This window comes from Sander lucioperca, chromosome 14 (assembly GCF_008315115.2).
Source record: "Sander lucioperca isolate FBNREF2018 chromosome 14, SLUC_FBN_1.2, whole genome shotgun sequence".
Lineage (NCBI taxonomy): Eukaryota > Metazoa > Chordata > Actinopteri > Perciformes > Percidae > Sander > Sander lucioperca.
The window spans coordinates 15984273-15998599 of NC_050186.1; the positions used below are offsets into that span (position 1 = coordinate 15984273).

Below are 14327 nucleotides of genomic sequence, written 5' to 3' on the forward strand. Positions count from 1 at the left end.
GAGTTGTTGTTGAGTAGGGAACTACTACAGCAGGGAAATGCATCAGCAACACAGACAACGAGTACCACACTCTTGTCTTACCTGGAGAGGAAAGCAAATGATCTGGGACTCAAAAGAGGAATGCAACACATGGTTGGCACATAGCCAGATTTGATCCTCAAGGGAGAGATTTGACTCTTGTCGTCTGAAGCTAAGCTATTAAACTGTAGCTGTAGTGAGTAAAGAGCCATTGCAAGAAGAGGAGCCTTTCGAGACGCTGACAGAAAAAAAAGGCAGCATGTCACACAGATCTATTTATGAAACTGTGAGTGAGACACAGTTGGGTGTAAGTGTTAGACACAGATATGTTTAATCTAGTCTCTCATTTACTACTGATGTGTTTGCCAGCAGACTTAATTGCATGCTAGTGCTGTATGTTATTTCCCCCCCCCCCCTGAATGTTAAGTCCCTACAGTATGATTACATTCAAAGACCCACACCTAGCAATCAAAAGGGTACTATTTTGACTATTTTGCAAGAAAACATGTAGTTATTATGTTCAAATCATGGTTCTTTAGCGGAAAAAGGGCTACATAAGACATGTCACGGCAGCACATAGCATGAGTGCCATGGCCAGAGACTCACCTGAGCCATGTATAGCATGGTAGTGGACAGCTGAGCAGGGGTGTCGTTTACAGTAACACTGAAGTCAGTGTTAACTGCCCCGTAACATGTTTCATGTGTTACATTTGTACTGGACAATGAGAACATGGTGTAGCCGGACCGGTCTTTTAGGCTGATATTGCTCTCTGGGGGGTTTAAAAAAAATCAGAAAACGATATATTGGCCAGTAGTCATTTGTTTTTAACATAGACAGACAATCTTGGTATGGATCCCTTAGAAGTACTTAAAGAAAAGTAAATAATTGGGGCCAAGATAGTATTGAGTATGTTTTACAGTTGAAAAATAAAGTCAAGTCAAGTTAAGTTTATTTTTATAGCCCAATATCGCAAATTACAACTTTCCTCAAGGGGCTTTACAATCTGCACAGCATACAACATCCTCTGTCCTTAGACCTTAGATTTGGATGATTAAAACCTCCTCAAAAAATGTCTCAATGAAAAAAAGAATACTTGTTTCTATATGACCTCAAACCCAGTCTGGCATTCCTGTATGCCAATTTCTTTGCTTTATCTGCGGACATATACACAAAAATGAATATATCTGCAATAAGATAATATTGGCCAATTTTAGCTCTAGAACATGGGTTTGAAATCTAACTTCATTAGCTGAAAGTGAGACTATAAGTAGATTGTAGGTCACTTTTATTCCCAATGTACAAACACCAGGTCCATCCATGCCATTATATGGATTGATTTCTCCCATCAGTACCCCACTTGTTTCAGCCGTTAACATCCGTATAATGTTATCAAGTTCATGGACTATGAGATGACCTCAGCCAAATCTGGATTACCTCTAACTCATTCGCTGAATGAACAAGCCAATAGCTTGCTATGTTGTAGCAGTTTAGTACATAAAGTGTCTCTCATATTGGTAATATAAAGTTCAAATGTTTCCTTAAGGCAAAAAGAATGTGTTATATAAGATTTAAAGAGCCTTATCCTCTAAAAAGTACATAAACAGCTCAACAAGAACAATGGCTAATGTGTGTTTGCTGGCCTAGCAGGGATAATCCACAGAATGACAGCGTCCTATTGGGTGGTTAAGGTAGTTAGAAGGGAGGTGGACTAATCAGATTAATGACAACGTCATTAAATCAAGTTCTGTGCTGGTTACAGCAGTTCTGTTGTTCCCTCACGTTATACTTTTTGTTCTGCCTGCATTGGGTGCACTTCGATTGATGAATATATTCCTTGATTACCAGGATATATGATGTGTTTGGATTCAATCTTTGCGTTACTATATGCAGGATCTTAAATCCTGCTTTGCTTGACCAAGATTTGTTCCTCTGTCGTATTTCCCTCCTCTAAAATGGATTAACTTCGTTCGGAGCTCCTTTTCTCTACTTTGTTGTCTTGTGAAAACCGTGACCATGTTGCGCCGAAGTGAGTTTTTTGTTTTCATGGACAGTGTTCGTTCTCTGAAATCGGAAACGGAGGAGCAAAAGGAAGAGCACCAGCGGAGCCCTTTTGAAGAGTATCTGCAGGTGCTACTGCAGATGAAGTTGGCAAGTGCTGTAAGTGGACAAAGATGTAAAATGATTCTTGCATAATTATTCTTTCCAAATCAATTTCCATTTAATTCAACAATTAGACAAAAAAAAGTAACTGTTAAATCAGTTTATAGGGATTTTACGAGGTCAGAGCCTAAAGAAATGCTGCAATAAAAGTTTCTTTTTGAATCCGTGAATGAGTTGACCACCCTTCCGGTTACTATGACTCAACTGAGAGGCAGCAATTTCCTGTTGCCTAACCACTGCAACAAGAGCTGGCATTTCTTATCGAGTGAGTCGATTACTCATACATGACACTGTTAAGTGACATGGACATGGACAGAGGGACTAAATAGCAATTGGGGTCGTGCAAAAGCAGGCACAGAGATGAAATGCTTTATGAGCACAGAAGCATAATACACGTGTGCATGCATACGCTAACACACATTCTTAAATTTCAGACTGGCAGAGGCGTTGTTTCTATAAATATCTACATGGCATGCAAACAAGAGCTCTTACACATAAGGTCACTCACTGCCCCAAACAGCTGCTTCTATTTTGCAGAACGTTGCTGTGTACATGTGTGCATTTTCCTATGGGCATGTGTTTGTGTTCTTTCAGTAATATTTTGCATAGTCAAGCAGTGAATGACTGAACCTTTATAGCGATAGTAAAGTCTCGATGCAAATATCAGCTTGTTATTAGTGACTAAATCAAAAATGTAAAAACTTATCCTATGCAGCAAGATAGATTGCATTGCTGCATTAGCTTATTTTGACAGTAGTGTAAATTGTCTTAGCCTTTGTTTGCATTCATGTGTTAAATCGTCATTTAGGCTGGGTGGGCAGGGGGCTAATAAACCCTTCTCAACCCTTTACAACCCAACGAAAAAATAGCTTAGGGCAACTTTTCAGTAAAGCACATGATCATCAGTCTTTGTTTACGTGTGCGCACGAGCGTGTTTGTGTGTGTGTGAGGCTACTGTCCCTTTTCCTCTCTGACACAGGGGTTACACTGGGCAATGGAGGCATTGTTCCGCCCCGCTTTCTTGGACAAAGTGTGCCGTGTGTTTGAGAGAGGGTTTGGCATCTCCCTTAAAATATTTGTTCTTGCTGCTGGACGCCCACTGTCGCGAGACACAGTGAAGCGCTGCATTGACTCATGGACCACCGTAGATTTCAGTGGCTCTGCTTTACTGAGCGTCTCTGAGTCATCTCTCTGGTGTGTCTGCTATGGTCAGTAAGAAGTACTGTATAAGGCTTTGGATAATTACTAGAACAACTCCGCAGCGTTGAACATTTTCTGCTGCTTTGCTTAATTCAATGAGACAGGGCTATTTTTGCTAGAACAATTGGGCTATTTGTTTATTATTTGAATTGGAAGGACCCTCACTGCCTAATGACCACTTTTGGATGAATGCAGTTTCCTCCTCACCCTTCTCATTCTCACTGCAGTTCGGAGTTTGTTAGCCAACAAGGCTCCTGTAATAACTCTTTCATCTTTATCATAATGGTTCTAATAGACGAGAGCATAAAAACCACTCCGAAACCACCTTCTTCTCTTTTTACTAATCAGACCAAATATGTGTATAGGTATCACCCAATCAGTACTTCCATCATAGTTTCAGTTTCTCTGACAATGACAATTTTTTCTGCAATCTTAAGCAATGAATGAGGTCAGTATGGGACAGTGAGGTATATGGAGTTTCAGTCAGTCTAGATGTTTTCATCACAAGCCCCTACCCACCAACCTAACCCACTGTCCTAGCTCAACACATTGAACCATTAAACAAAAAAGACAAAAGCATCTAAAGGCCTCTTATCATCCCATTGTCCTTCCAGCAGAACATCTGTCCCCTCAGCCTCTGTGGATTCCCCCCTACTCTGGCGTGGCATCTGCTTTTCTTTGTCTCAACTCAACAGGTTTCCTGTCAGAGGGTAGACTTCATATAGATACCACTGTGACACAATCTGAAAGCTTGAAGCTAAGTTTGGAACGTTTGAAACTTAGTTGTGAGAGCTTGAAGCCATTTTTTTGGAAAGTTATAAACATTTCTTTAGTCCTTCTACAAATGTTTTGTGTGATTTTAGTCCTTGGAGGTTAACCGTTACATTCATGTGATTAATGGTTTCATGAAAATAAAGCCACAATTATATGTTTGGGGTCAGTTCATATGAAAGTCCCGTACCCTTGTTCTTACTCAACTAATCAGGTGCGCTATTTACCCATCTGTGAAATCTGGAAATAACATCCATCTGAAATCTGTACACTATTACATTACCAATTAAATTAATGAGAGATCTATTTATCAAGACTGTGTCTCTGACTGTGGAATAAATAATATTTAGTTATAAGTTAGTTTTTTTTTGTTGCAGGCATCTTTTTTTTGGGGGGGGGGTTATATATCAAACACTATGTGTATTAGCTTTGAGTGTTTTATTTTCAAGGCTGATTCACATCTGCATTTACATTTTTTTTTTTACTTCTTAGTCAGTGATTTCCTGTTGTCTGTCCCCTCGGTCTACCAATGAAACACTCCCTTTTCCCTCTTATTCTGTTGTGTTTTTAGTGGCACATTGGTTTTTGCTGTGATCATCAGAGCAGCAAACTGACCCCTGCAGAGGTAGTAAGGCTGTAATAAAGCACAAAGTGTTCCCTAGGAGTGTTTTTTTTAACAGACGTTTTAAAACGATTTTGCAGTCCTGTTATCACGAACCTTGTTGTAAAGTAGGTCAACTCACTTTGTGTTTGGTAATCTAACACTGGATCTGTCTGCTTTTAAAGTTCTTGATCTGCGATCTCATTGTCGTGCCTTTTATCCTCCTTAAAACCATAGAATATGGACAATTGTTTTCGACAGAGACCAGTGAAGTCTATTAGAAGCACTTTTCCGGTGATGGCTGAGCTTTACTGCGCAGCTACAAACTGAGCTTGAAGACTAGATGTGACGTGAACAACCTGTCTGAAAGTTGTAAGTCTTCTGGTAGCTGTGCCAAGAGAAATCTCAATCATTGCACGGAAGGAGATATAATATAATGATGATAATGTAAGGAGATAACATAGGCACAGGCTAATTACTGCTAACTAAAATGCTAGTTAACATTAGTAATTAAACTTAAACAGCTAATGTAAGTCGAAACTGCCTGCGAGCTTCTCCTGTACTGTACGGTAATTTGTCTACTATGCGACAGTAAGTCCCGTGGTTATGACACGATCGTTAGCCTATTTTTACAAAAACGTCTGCAACGGAGCCATAACGTGAGATACAAGGTAATGGAGCCTTTCATACATCGTTGTGTTTCTTTAGAAGCAAACAATGGACAAATAGAGTCTTTAAACGCTTCAGATGTAAAGTTATTCGCTGTCAAAGTGGCGCCAAAATGAATGGCAGTCAATGGAATGCTAATGGCACCTGATGGCTTATTAGCATCAAAATGGCTCCGTGGGAGGTACGCTTTGTGGAGGCTGGCTTACCCCCTTGCCTAAAACAGAGATGACCAAATTATTCTTATTTAGTGCACCATGAATCAGCTTGCTTCTGTGGTTGACAGGTGCATTATTATATAAAACCCATCAGTCTTTAGGGAATATGTGGTCAGGTCAGGGAACAGTTCTTCTACATGCTTCATTTATTTCAGAACTTGTGTCTTTGAATCCTACTGGGGATTAAAAAAATAAAAAATAAAAAATAAAACACCAGCAGCAGTGGTGTTAAAAGTAGTGTTAATACTCTCTACTGCCTTCTGTGGTGGAAATGAGAAGGAATAGGAAGACATATGTCTTTCATCTTGTGTCAAGCATCACTAAGTCAAAATCATCAAAGTAAAATAATTCAGTGCAATAAATCCAGTGGTATTCCAGCATTAGGTATTCTGCAGTGGTTATATTTCACTATCAGGTATTCAGTTGCTTAAAATATTCTTTCAGCCTTTTCTTTTACTGTGTTTGTCTGCACCAGACAACAGAACAATCGAGAAAAATTATTTTGCACGTTTCGTTTTGCAGGTAAACTCCTATTTTGTCTTGTGTAAAAAAACCCGGGAAAAATACTAAGGGAAATTTCACAGTTCTAGGTGTTTTCACTATTGATTTGTTTACCTTTTTCACTGTTTTTTTAAGTTCAGTATTTGCAACATCTTTCCAAAAGTCAGTTAAACACGTGTTAAATAATCGTGATTTCAATATTGACCAAAATAATTGTGATTGGGATTTTTTTCCATAATCGAGCAGCCCTGCTTTGTCGTATGCTTGTCCTTGTGTTTGTGCTCTATCTACTATAAACAGAGAGGAAAGAGAAAACCTCAGTGTTGTGGGGGATGCAGGTGCAAGTAAATAGGCCTTCAGTGGTGCGGCTGATATCGAGAGATTTGATCTGGAATGGTAGCTTAATAATGTACATTAGTTCAGATTAACTGGCAGTCTAATACATTAAACTGCACCTTTATCTCCATCGCCAGTTGGAAAGAGTCGGAGGTCAGGAGGCTGATCCTTAAACAAGCATTTATTTGTTTTCTTACAGCACATGGGCGAAACCTACATATATTTAGTAACTGTTAAATGTCTCCTTTGTTCTCGGTTTGAACCTGTTTCCCATTTCCTGGATGATGAAAAACATATTTAGCGGCGCTGTTCTATTTATTTTCTTTCATGTACTACCACAATAGTACATGCATCACAGTGAGTGGGATTGGGTCCTGAAATAACAAGCAGAGTTGGGCTGGTTCGTTTCCTGAAGGGATCCCCCACTTATTCCCTCCTGCAGGAACAAGGTCAGGTGTCAGAGGCCGCAGATGACAGAATGGAAGTTGGAGCAGGAGTTATTAGTCTTTAGTACGGGGGCCATAGGAGGAGGTTTTACAAAAACCCCTTTGCCGGTTTGAATTTGAGTCTAGTAGTTGTTCAGCCAACTGCCACAGAATATTTGTATAATTTGCATGCGGTGTAGCCTGGGAAAACCCTGACGAACTTCTGGCAAATTTGAGATTTGCTCTGCAAGTCAGTCTGGCCAAGAGCCCATTCAAGCCCATTTCCAATTTTTCCAAGTCGAGGCACCAATCACAACCGTTGAGGTGGGCTTTACACGATGACGATAGCGCAGCGACGGCAAGCAGCTTTTTGTTTACATTCAACATGAAAAAAAACTCTCATCATCACTTGCATAATTTCAACCCAGACGTTGTGGGTATGGCTACAACTATTATTTTCAGTACTTATTAATCTTCCATCTATCTTCTCGATTAACAATTTATTGTTTGGTCAATAAGATGTTGGACAGATATAAAAAAAAATATAATGTCCAGACCAAGTTATTGAAATTGTTTATTTTGTCCGATCAACAATGCCAAATCACTTAAGTCAAGTTGGAATGGCAGGAGGTTGATGAAATGAAGCAAGGAGTCAGCCAGACTGTATGCTAACATTGGACACACCTTCACTAAATGTGTTGTTGTCTGTGATACTGGCCCCACACAGGTTCATCATTTATTAAGCAGCTCTTTCTCTCTGAGCTGGACAATTGCTTTGTTGATGGCTTTTCCATTTTACTCGAACAACTTCTATCCCACCTGATATTAGCAAAGATTGATGTGCTCGGAATGACTCATCATGCTGCAGATCATTATCCTTTATTTTATATATATTTTATTATTTTTGAAATGTGGTAAAGAGTTTATGAGGTCCCAACAGCAGTAGGATAGTCCCCCCCTTCTAAATTTAATCCCCTCCCAAGTAATCCCGCCTCTCCCGTCATTTCTCCTCCCCTCAGGCCCCCTCCCTCTGCTTTTCCGCTGTCTCTCTCACTATCCTCCTCTACCATCCCACTTATTCCACCTTACGCCTGATGGAGCATTAAGCCTGAATGCTGTGGGTAGCCGTGGCCTCAGAATCAGAGTGTATGTGTGTGTGTGAGGGAGCCAGTGCTGCTTCGGTTCCTCAACTGCTTTCTGGGATTCGTGCCCCCTCCGGACAATCGGGAATTACTTGCTACAACTGTGCAGTTTCTTTGTTACTGTGTGGGAGTGGGGTCAGCGGACATTGTTCCAAACCCAGACGCTAATCTGCTCTTGGTCCTCTTTGGATACATTGGAAATGGTCTTGTGGATGCCTTCCCTAACCTAACCTCAGCCTTTTTGTCTTGCTGCATTGGAGGGGGAGGAGAGGCGAGTTGGATGTATATTTTCTGGATTTGGATATTGCAAAAGGGTACATATTCCACACGGAGACACGCTGGATAAGATGTTGCCCCTGCAAAAAAAGGTAATCTGAGTTATGTATGTGGAGGAGTGTGTGTTAGAGAGAGGAGGGCTTTCTGTGCATGATGTGGCTGCAGTGACGTGTGCTGATTGTTGTCTGTTTTTTTTTTCTCTTCCAAGAATAATTGGTGCCTGCAAGTGATCATGAAGCAAATGCTGTTTGATGACTTTAATTGGCACATAGGTCTGTGCTCTCTTGGGCATTAAAGGGGAAGGGAAGCTTGTTGTGGAACCTAGAAAAATAGGTGTCTTGAGGGCAGAGAAACAGAGGGAGAAAAGGAAATACAAGTGATGGGGCTGAGAGGTTGACTCTCATTGTTTCAGTAAAATGTCTAATTGTTATCTTGTCATTCTTGTGTTGAGTGGCTTGTTGATGAGTGATTGCTCTTTGAAACTGACTAACAATGCACACTGGAAAGTCCCTCTCATTCTAAGTACTCTATTGTTGTCCTTGAGTGCTTTAATTGGGAAGTTGTTACGTTTGTTGAGAGAGAGATTTCATCACACTTAATAATGTGACTTCAATAAAGCTACAATAGTGTATCGTCTTGAATCTTTAGCATGCTCTAATTCTTATAAATAAGTCAGTCAAAGATACCTTAAAGTGCTGCAGGATCGAGTGTAACTCTTGAACTTTTCATCACCACAACCGCTTCCCGTGTGTTTGCTATGAAAGTGCTTTTAGTGCAGAGATGCTTCAAGCAGTCACAGAGTGCATTGTGTGGTTTGCTCAGAGAATCAGTCAGACCTTTTCGAGCAGACACTTCACATGCTTTAGTGTGTCGTGCTAGGGGAACTATTAGCCAGACTGAGGGTGACTCCAGACATGGTGGAGGAGAGGATGGGGGACTGTTGGAGCTACACCAAGGTTGTTTTTATTTTGGTTCATTTTTTTTTTTTAAATTAACAGCCACACTGTCGTTAGAAGAATGTTTGGAAGTAGCCGTATGATCGTCAGTAAAGATTAGCTGTAGCATGTGTGTGTGTGTATGTGTGTGTTTATTAATATCCCAGTTGAAATGCTCTCTTTTCTGAACTGATGAATATAAAGCCGTGACCTCAGCCAACTAGAGGCTCATTTTTTCCTCACGTCATGAACGAAACATGAATAATGAGTTCAGCCCCAACAGCTGTATTTGATTATCAGTAGTTTCGGCTGTTGGTGACTGTTTTTTTTTTTTACTATGACAGCACTATGATATGATGATATCAATGATATCAAGGCAAAACTCACTTGTCACATCTACAACTTAAAATGACAGTGTCAGTCATTGGCCAGGCAGTGCCTCCTTTGAAATTGTTAAATGTATAAATTGTAGCGATGAGAGTAGGTCGGATCAGTGGTTCAGAATAAACACATTGACTGACACATACATATGCTGCCTGCTGGCTTTGGTTGAAGGGAGACAGATATTCCCACAACAATTGAGTAAAAGTAGATTTTTTAGAAGACTAGTAAGAATGTGTATAGGCTGTTCTCAAATACTACGATGTATATTTGGTGATATTAGATGTAAACTTGATTTACCGTGGCATTGAATTCAGCATTAGGTCCTACGATGTATACAATTCACATCTCCCCATCACGATGAAATAATCTTTAATCTGATTATTCTTCTCTTCCTTTTTTTTCTGTATCCTTGATACTGTTACTGTAGATTGCTATCTCCCTTGTATTTGAATTGATTCATTCGTCACTTCTTCTTTTCTGCAGGATCAGTTTGACAATTTGGAGAAGCATACACAGTGGGGGATCGATTTTGTGGAGAAGTACACCAAATTCGTCAAGGAGAGATCAGAGATTGAAACCAACTATGCAAAACAAATTAGGTGAGTACTCAAGCTGATTTAGGATCCATGTTCAGGGTTGTGATTCGGGTGAGTGTTTTCCATCCAGGTTGCTTAGAGAAAGAACCCCCCCCCCCCAATCTACAGCGGGATTTGACCTACTGAAGTATCCTTGAAACAGGAGACTGAATCCTTCCCAGCTTGTTATGTAGCTGACCGTGACCTCTGACCTTCCTCTGAAAGGGAAAACTGAGATGAGAATTCCTGTATGGAAAGCAGTACATTAGCAGTATAACATATCTATAAAAAGACTAGAGTTGAAAATGAGCCGGCTGGCTAACACTGGCACATTTACAGAAAAGTTGATTAATGTGCACTGTCCTTTATAAATACAATAAATTAAATATATTAATAAGCATACTTGCTTTATGCGGGTGTAGATCTAAATAAACCGATGTGAAGAGGATGTATATTCCCTCCTTCATCTTCCTCTCTTTTTTTTTTCTTCTACAAAGAATCTTTTCTGTATCTTCTCTCGTGCATGCACGCTGTCTGTTGGAGGAAGTCAGGTTGCGGGGGGATGGGGCGGAGCTTGTGTTTCCATAGAGACTAGTAGGTATCAGCATTATCAACCCCAGGTCTGACCCAGATTTCCTTTTTCCACTCCAACACAAGTGTTGACCCCGCCCCCTACAATTCTCCACACACACACACACACACACACACACACACACACACACACACACACACACACACACACACACACACACACACACACACACACACACACACACACACACACACACACACACACATACAGTTATGGTGCAGTCACTGATTTTCCAAGGCAGTGATGGAAGCATGAGCAATCCTGCACTGAGAGGATCCATCTCCTAAGTCCTGCATCCTAACACAGTAGGAGATACCCCCCCCAAATCCAAAATCCTCATCTTTAAAAAGGCCTGGCAATATGGCTAATGCTCTAAGTATTGACCCCATCCCCCCATTTCATTGGGACTAGCCAATACCAATCCACTATTCACATAGCAACCAGCTGTAACAGATCCTCTAAAGCCCATACCACTCAACTTTTTGAGAATTAAGTCAGCTTGAGATAATAGGACTAGCTGTCTGTGTTTACATGCATGCATTACCCATATACCACATCCCTGCACCCATGAACTTTTCACACTCAAAGACAGACACATCCAAACATCAAACAGATTTAAATATTTTCACCCAAATGCTGTTTTATATGTATGGATTGTTTAGATCTCTGAATGTTGTTCGGTTCTTTCTTTTTCTATAATTTGCTGAAATATTTGAATTAAGAGAAACAATGTCAAACGTCCAGGCCTATAAAAAGCTAATTATTGATGGACCGGAAATATTAATGTGCGTTCACTGTTTTTTTTGTTGTTGCTTAAATTTGCTTTTGTTCATGTGTACAACTGGATAATTCTTTATTTATCCAAAATACATTACTTTAAAGCTAAGTTAAAGCATTGTTTAAACAAATGTTGCAGCCCAAAAATATACACATGCACAGCTTTGCACTTGCATTTGAACAGATACCGATATCCCATAATTCAATTAGTCAGCATCTGTCTACAGTATGTTTGACAAAAGAACAGGGGTAGAGTCATCTTGCCATGGCAGGTTGGCTTTTATTGAACTTCAGGCTCCACAGATGGTGCAGATGTTTTCAGTCACTGTGCTAACACAGAGGGCCCGTTGTCAAACTGGGCCAGTTATCTAGTATACACAACATGCACATTGGCACACTTGTCAGAAAAAGGCTAAAATGAGGAAATTAGGATGTACTGACAGGATAGCTTGAGTCATAGGGTTATCCTGTGTTTTCAACACACTGTGCTTCTTTGTTGTGGTGCTATGTAGTTGGCCTGACCTCAGGACTAATTATCCCTTTTAATCAACTTAGCTCATGAAATCAGGCTTAATCTACCCAAAAGAAACGCAGGGCTGTTAGATCTAATAAAGTAATGGAATTGCACCTTTGATCTAGTCTTACGCCTGGGTTGTTGGGAAGATTTCCTTTTTATTTTAGAAGTAACAGGCTTTTTTACTGCAGATATTTTAACACGTCACAATCTTGTTTTGACAAGGTTGGCTTACTGGGACATGAAATGACTAGTCAATCAATCATTAAGTCAATTGACAGAAAAATAACCTGCAACTATTTTGATAATCGATGGAACGGTTTAAGTCATTCCTAAAGCCCCCCCCCCCAAAAAAAAAACCAAACATTTTGTTGCTCCGATTTTTCAATTATGAGGACCTGCTGCTTGGTCTAAATATAAAAGTAATTTAATATATTAGGGGTTTGGAGTGTCGATTGGGCAAAACAAGCAATTTAAGGATATCGCCTTGGTCTTTGAAAAGACATGATTGTGAAAAATTGTGATTTTTCTAATGATCAACTGAGAGTATATTCAGCCAATTGACAATGAAAATATTTGCTAGTTTCAGTCCTATTGTTGTTAATTACACATGTGCTCTCCCTGCTATGACATAAGGCGGCATTGAAAAGGGCCTATAGAACAGGGTACAGTAAGAGGATAGTAAATATTGATCACTAGCGAATAAGTGCTGAATTGCAAAGAATTGTTTGACTACTTGAAATAGCCTACATTCCTCACCAATTGAACATCATCTATGGCTATTACACTACTTTGTACCATTTCTATCACCACACCAACCACACTCTGAACTAATCCCACGAATAATCCTCTTCCACTGCATTGGTGTAAACATGCACAATGCTTCAGTCTAGTCATTGCAGGGCAATGCATTAATACCTCCCCCCTCCCCCTCCCCTCCCCCAAATTCCAGTCTGGCATAATCCATAACACAGTGGGAATAAAGTCCTGCTAACAAAAGAGACTGGGTGGGGGGTTAAAAGAGTGTCTGTCTTTACTGTGGTTACAGTGTCAAACAGTATGTAGCAGCCATGCACTCATGCGGTATAATTTTCCAGACACACGTACACAAACATACACTGTTTAATCACAATTAAGTGCTAAGAGCTACCCTAATTTTGTATTGTGTAAATTATTTTAAATATGTTACTGAGGTGAGCGGGCGAATACAATCTGACACATGACATCTGGCTGTGAGAGAATCAGTTAGTGGGGAACTAGCACTATAATTAGAGATGGGGTGAGAAGGACAGGGAGATAGATAGACAGATAGATCTGCCTAGCAACAGCGGAGCCAAACACCACCGGGGAGGAGAGGCGTGGGGGATGTGAGCAGAGCGAGACACACATTACATGTAGTTTTTTTTTCAACACGTGCATTATTAATTTATTTCGGCAGGAATTTTGCTTGCCCCCTTTTACAACATGTACAAGCTGTGGCATTTTGCATCGACTTACAATAATTATTTTGATTCTGATATGTAAAGTGGACAGGAGTGTTGTATTTGTAACGGTGTACTCATAATTTTACAAATGATCATGATGTTTATTACTGAATTTGTAACAATAATTTGCTTGACTTGTAGGACATGAAATTTGGATTGGAAAATTACAGTATAACTCCCTTTTGTCTCCTTGTTACATTTAGATTTACTCTGTCTTAGTGAAAATTCAAATGGCTTTTCTGGTTTGTGCCAATCTGTTTTTTTGTGTACGTGCTCGGTTGTTCGTTTTTAAATTGAGAACAGTGCTTTTTTAATTAGACAAAGGATCCTGAAGGCATAAGCGCCCAAATTCATCAGAGCATAGTGCATGTTATTATGTTCTGTTGACAGAGTAGCCATCAAACCGGAGCATCAGCACAATTGGGTGGTGAGTGTGTCACACTGTCATGATGAAACAAACGTGACATGATGTACTGTAACCTGTCACACAACAGTTGCTAGGTTCAGAGGACATTGGGAGACTGTCATAACCATAATAAAGGTTGTTATTTGCGGCCTATTCCCAACAATACCCATTCACTTACAGCTTGTACAGCGACAGATTTTCTTTCATCCCTACACAACATCTCATTTTTCCTTCGCCTCCTCATGCTGAACTCATGTCGTGCCACTAACATGCAGCCAGAGTCAAAACAAGGGCAATGGCTGCATAAGAAAAGCATGCTTGTTTCTGGTGACTGGTTCTGCATGC

The 14327-nt window shown here is 40.1% G+C and overlaps 1 protein-coding gene across 26 annotated transcripts in view; it reads left to right on the forward strand.

The window, feature by feature from the left end:
* LOC116062779 (formin-binding protein 1) overlaps positions 1-14327 on the forward strand; it is a 66190-nt gene that overhangs the window by 12049 nt on the left and 39814 nt on the right. For 8 of the 26 annotated variants that reach the window (XM_035991176.1, XM_035991175.1, XM_035991179.1 and 5 more), the window contains exons 1-2: positions 1804-2176; positions 10118-10233. In XM_035991176.1, coding sequence (XP_035847069.1) covers positions 2033-2176; positions 10118-10233 — 260 coding nt within the window. In that variant the 5' untranslated portion in view covers positions 1804-2032. Of the gene's footprint in view, positions 1-1803; positions 2177-7979; positions 8408-9066; positions 9272-10117; positions 10234-14327 lie in introns of those variants that run through there. The other 18 variants (XM_035991190.1, XM_035991191.1, XM_035991194.1 and 15 more) reach the window with 9 other exon arrangements.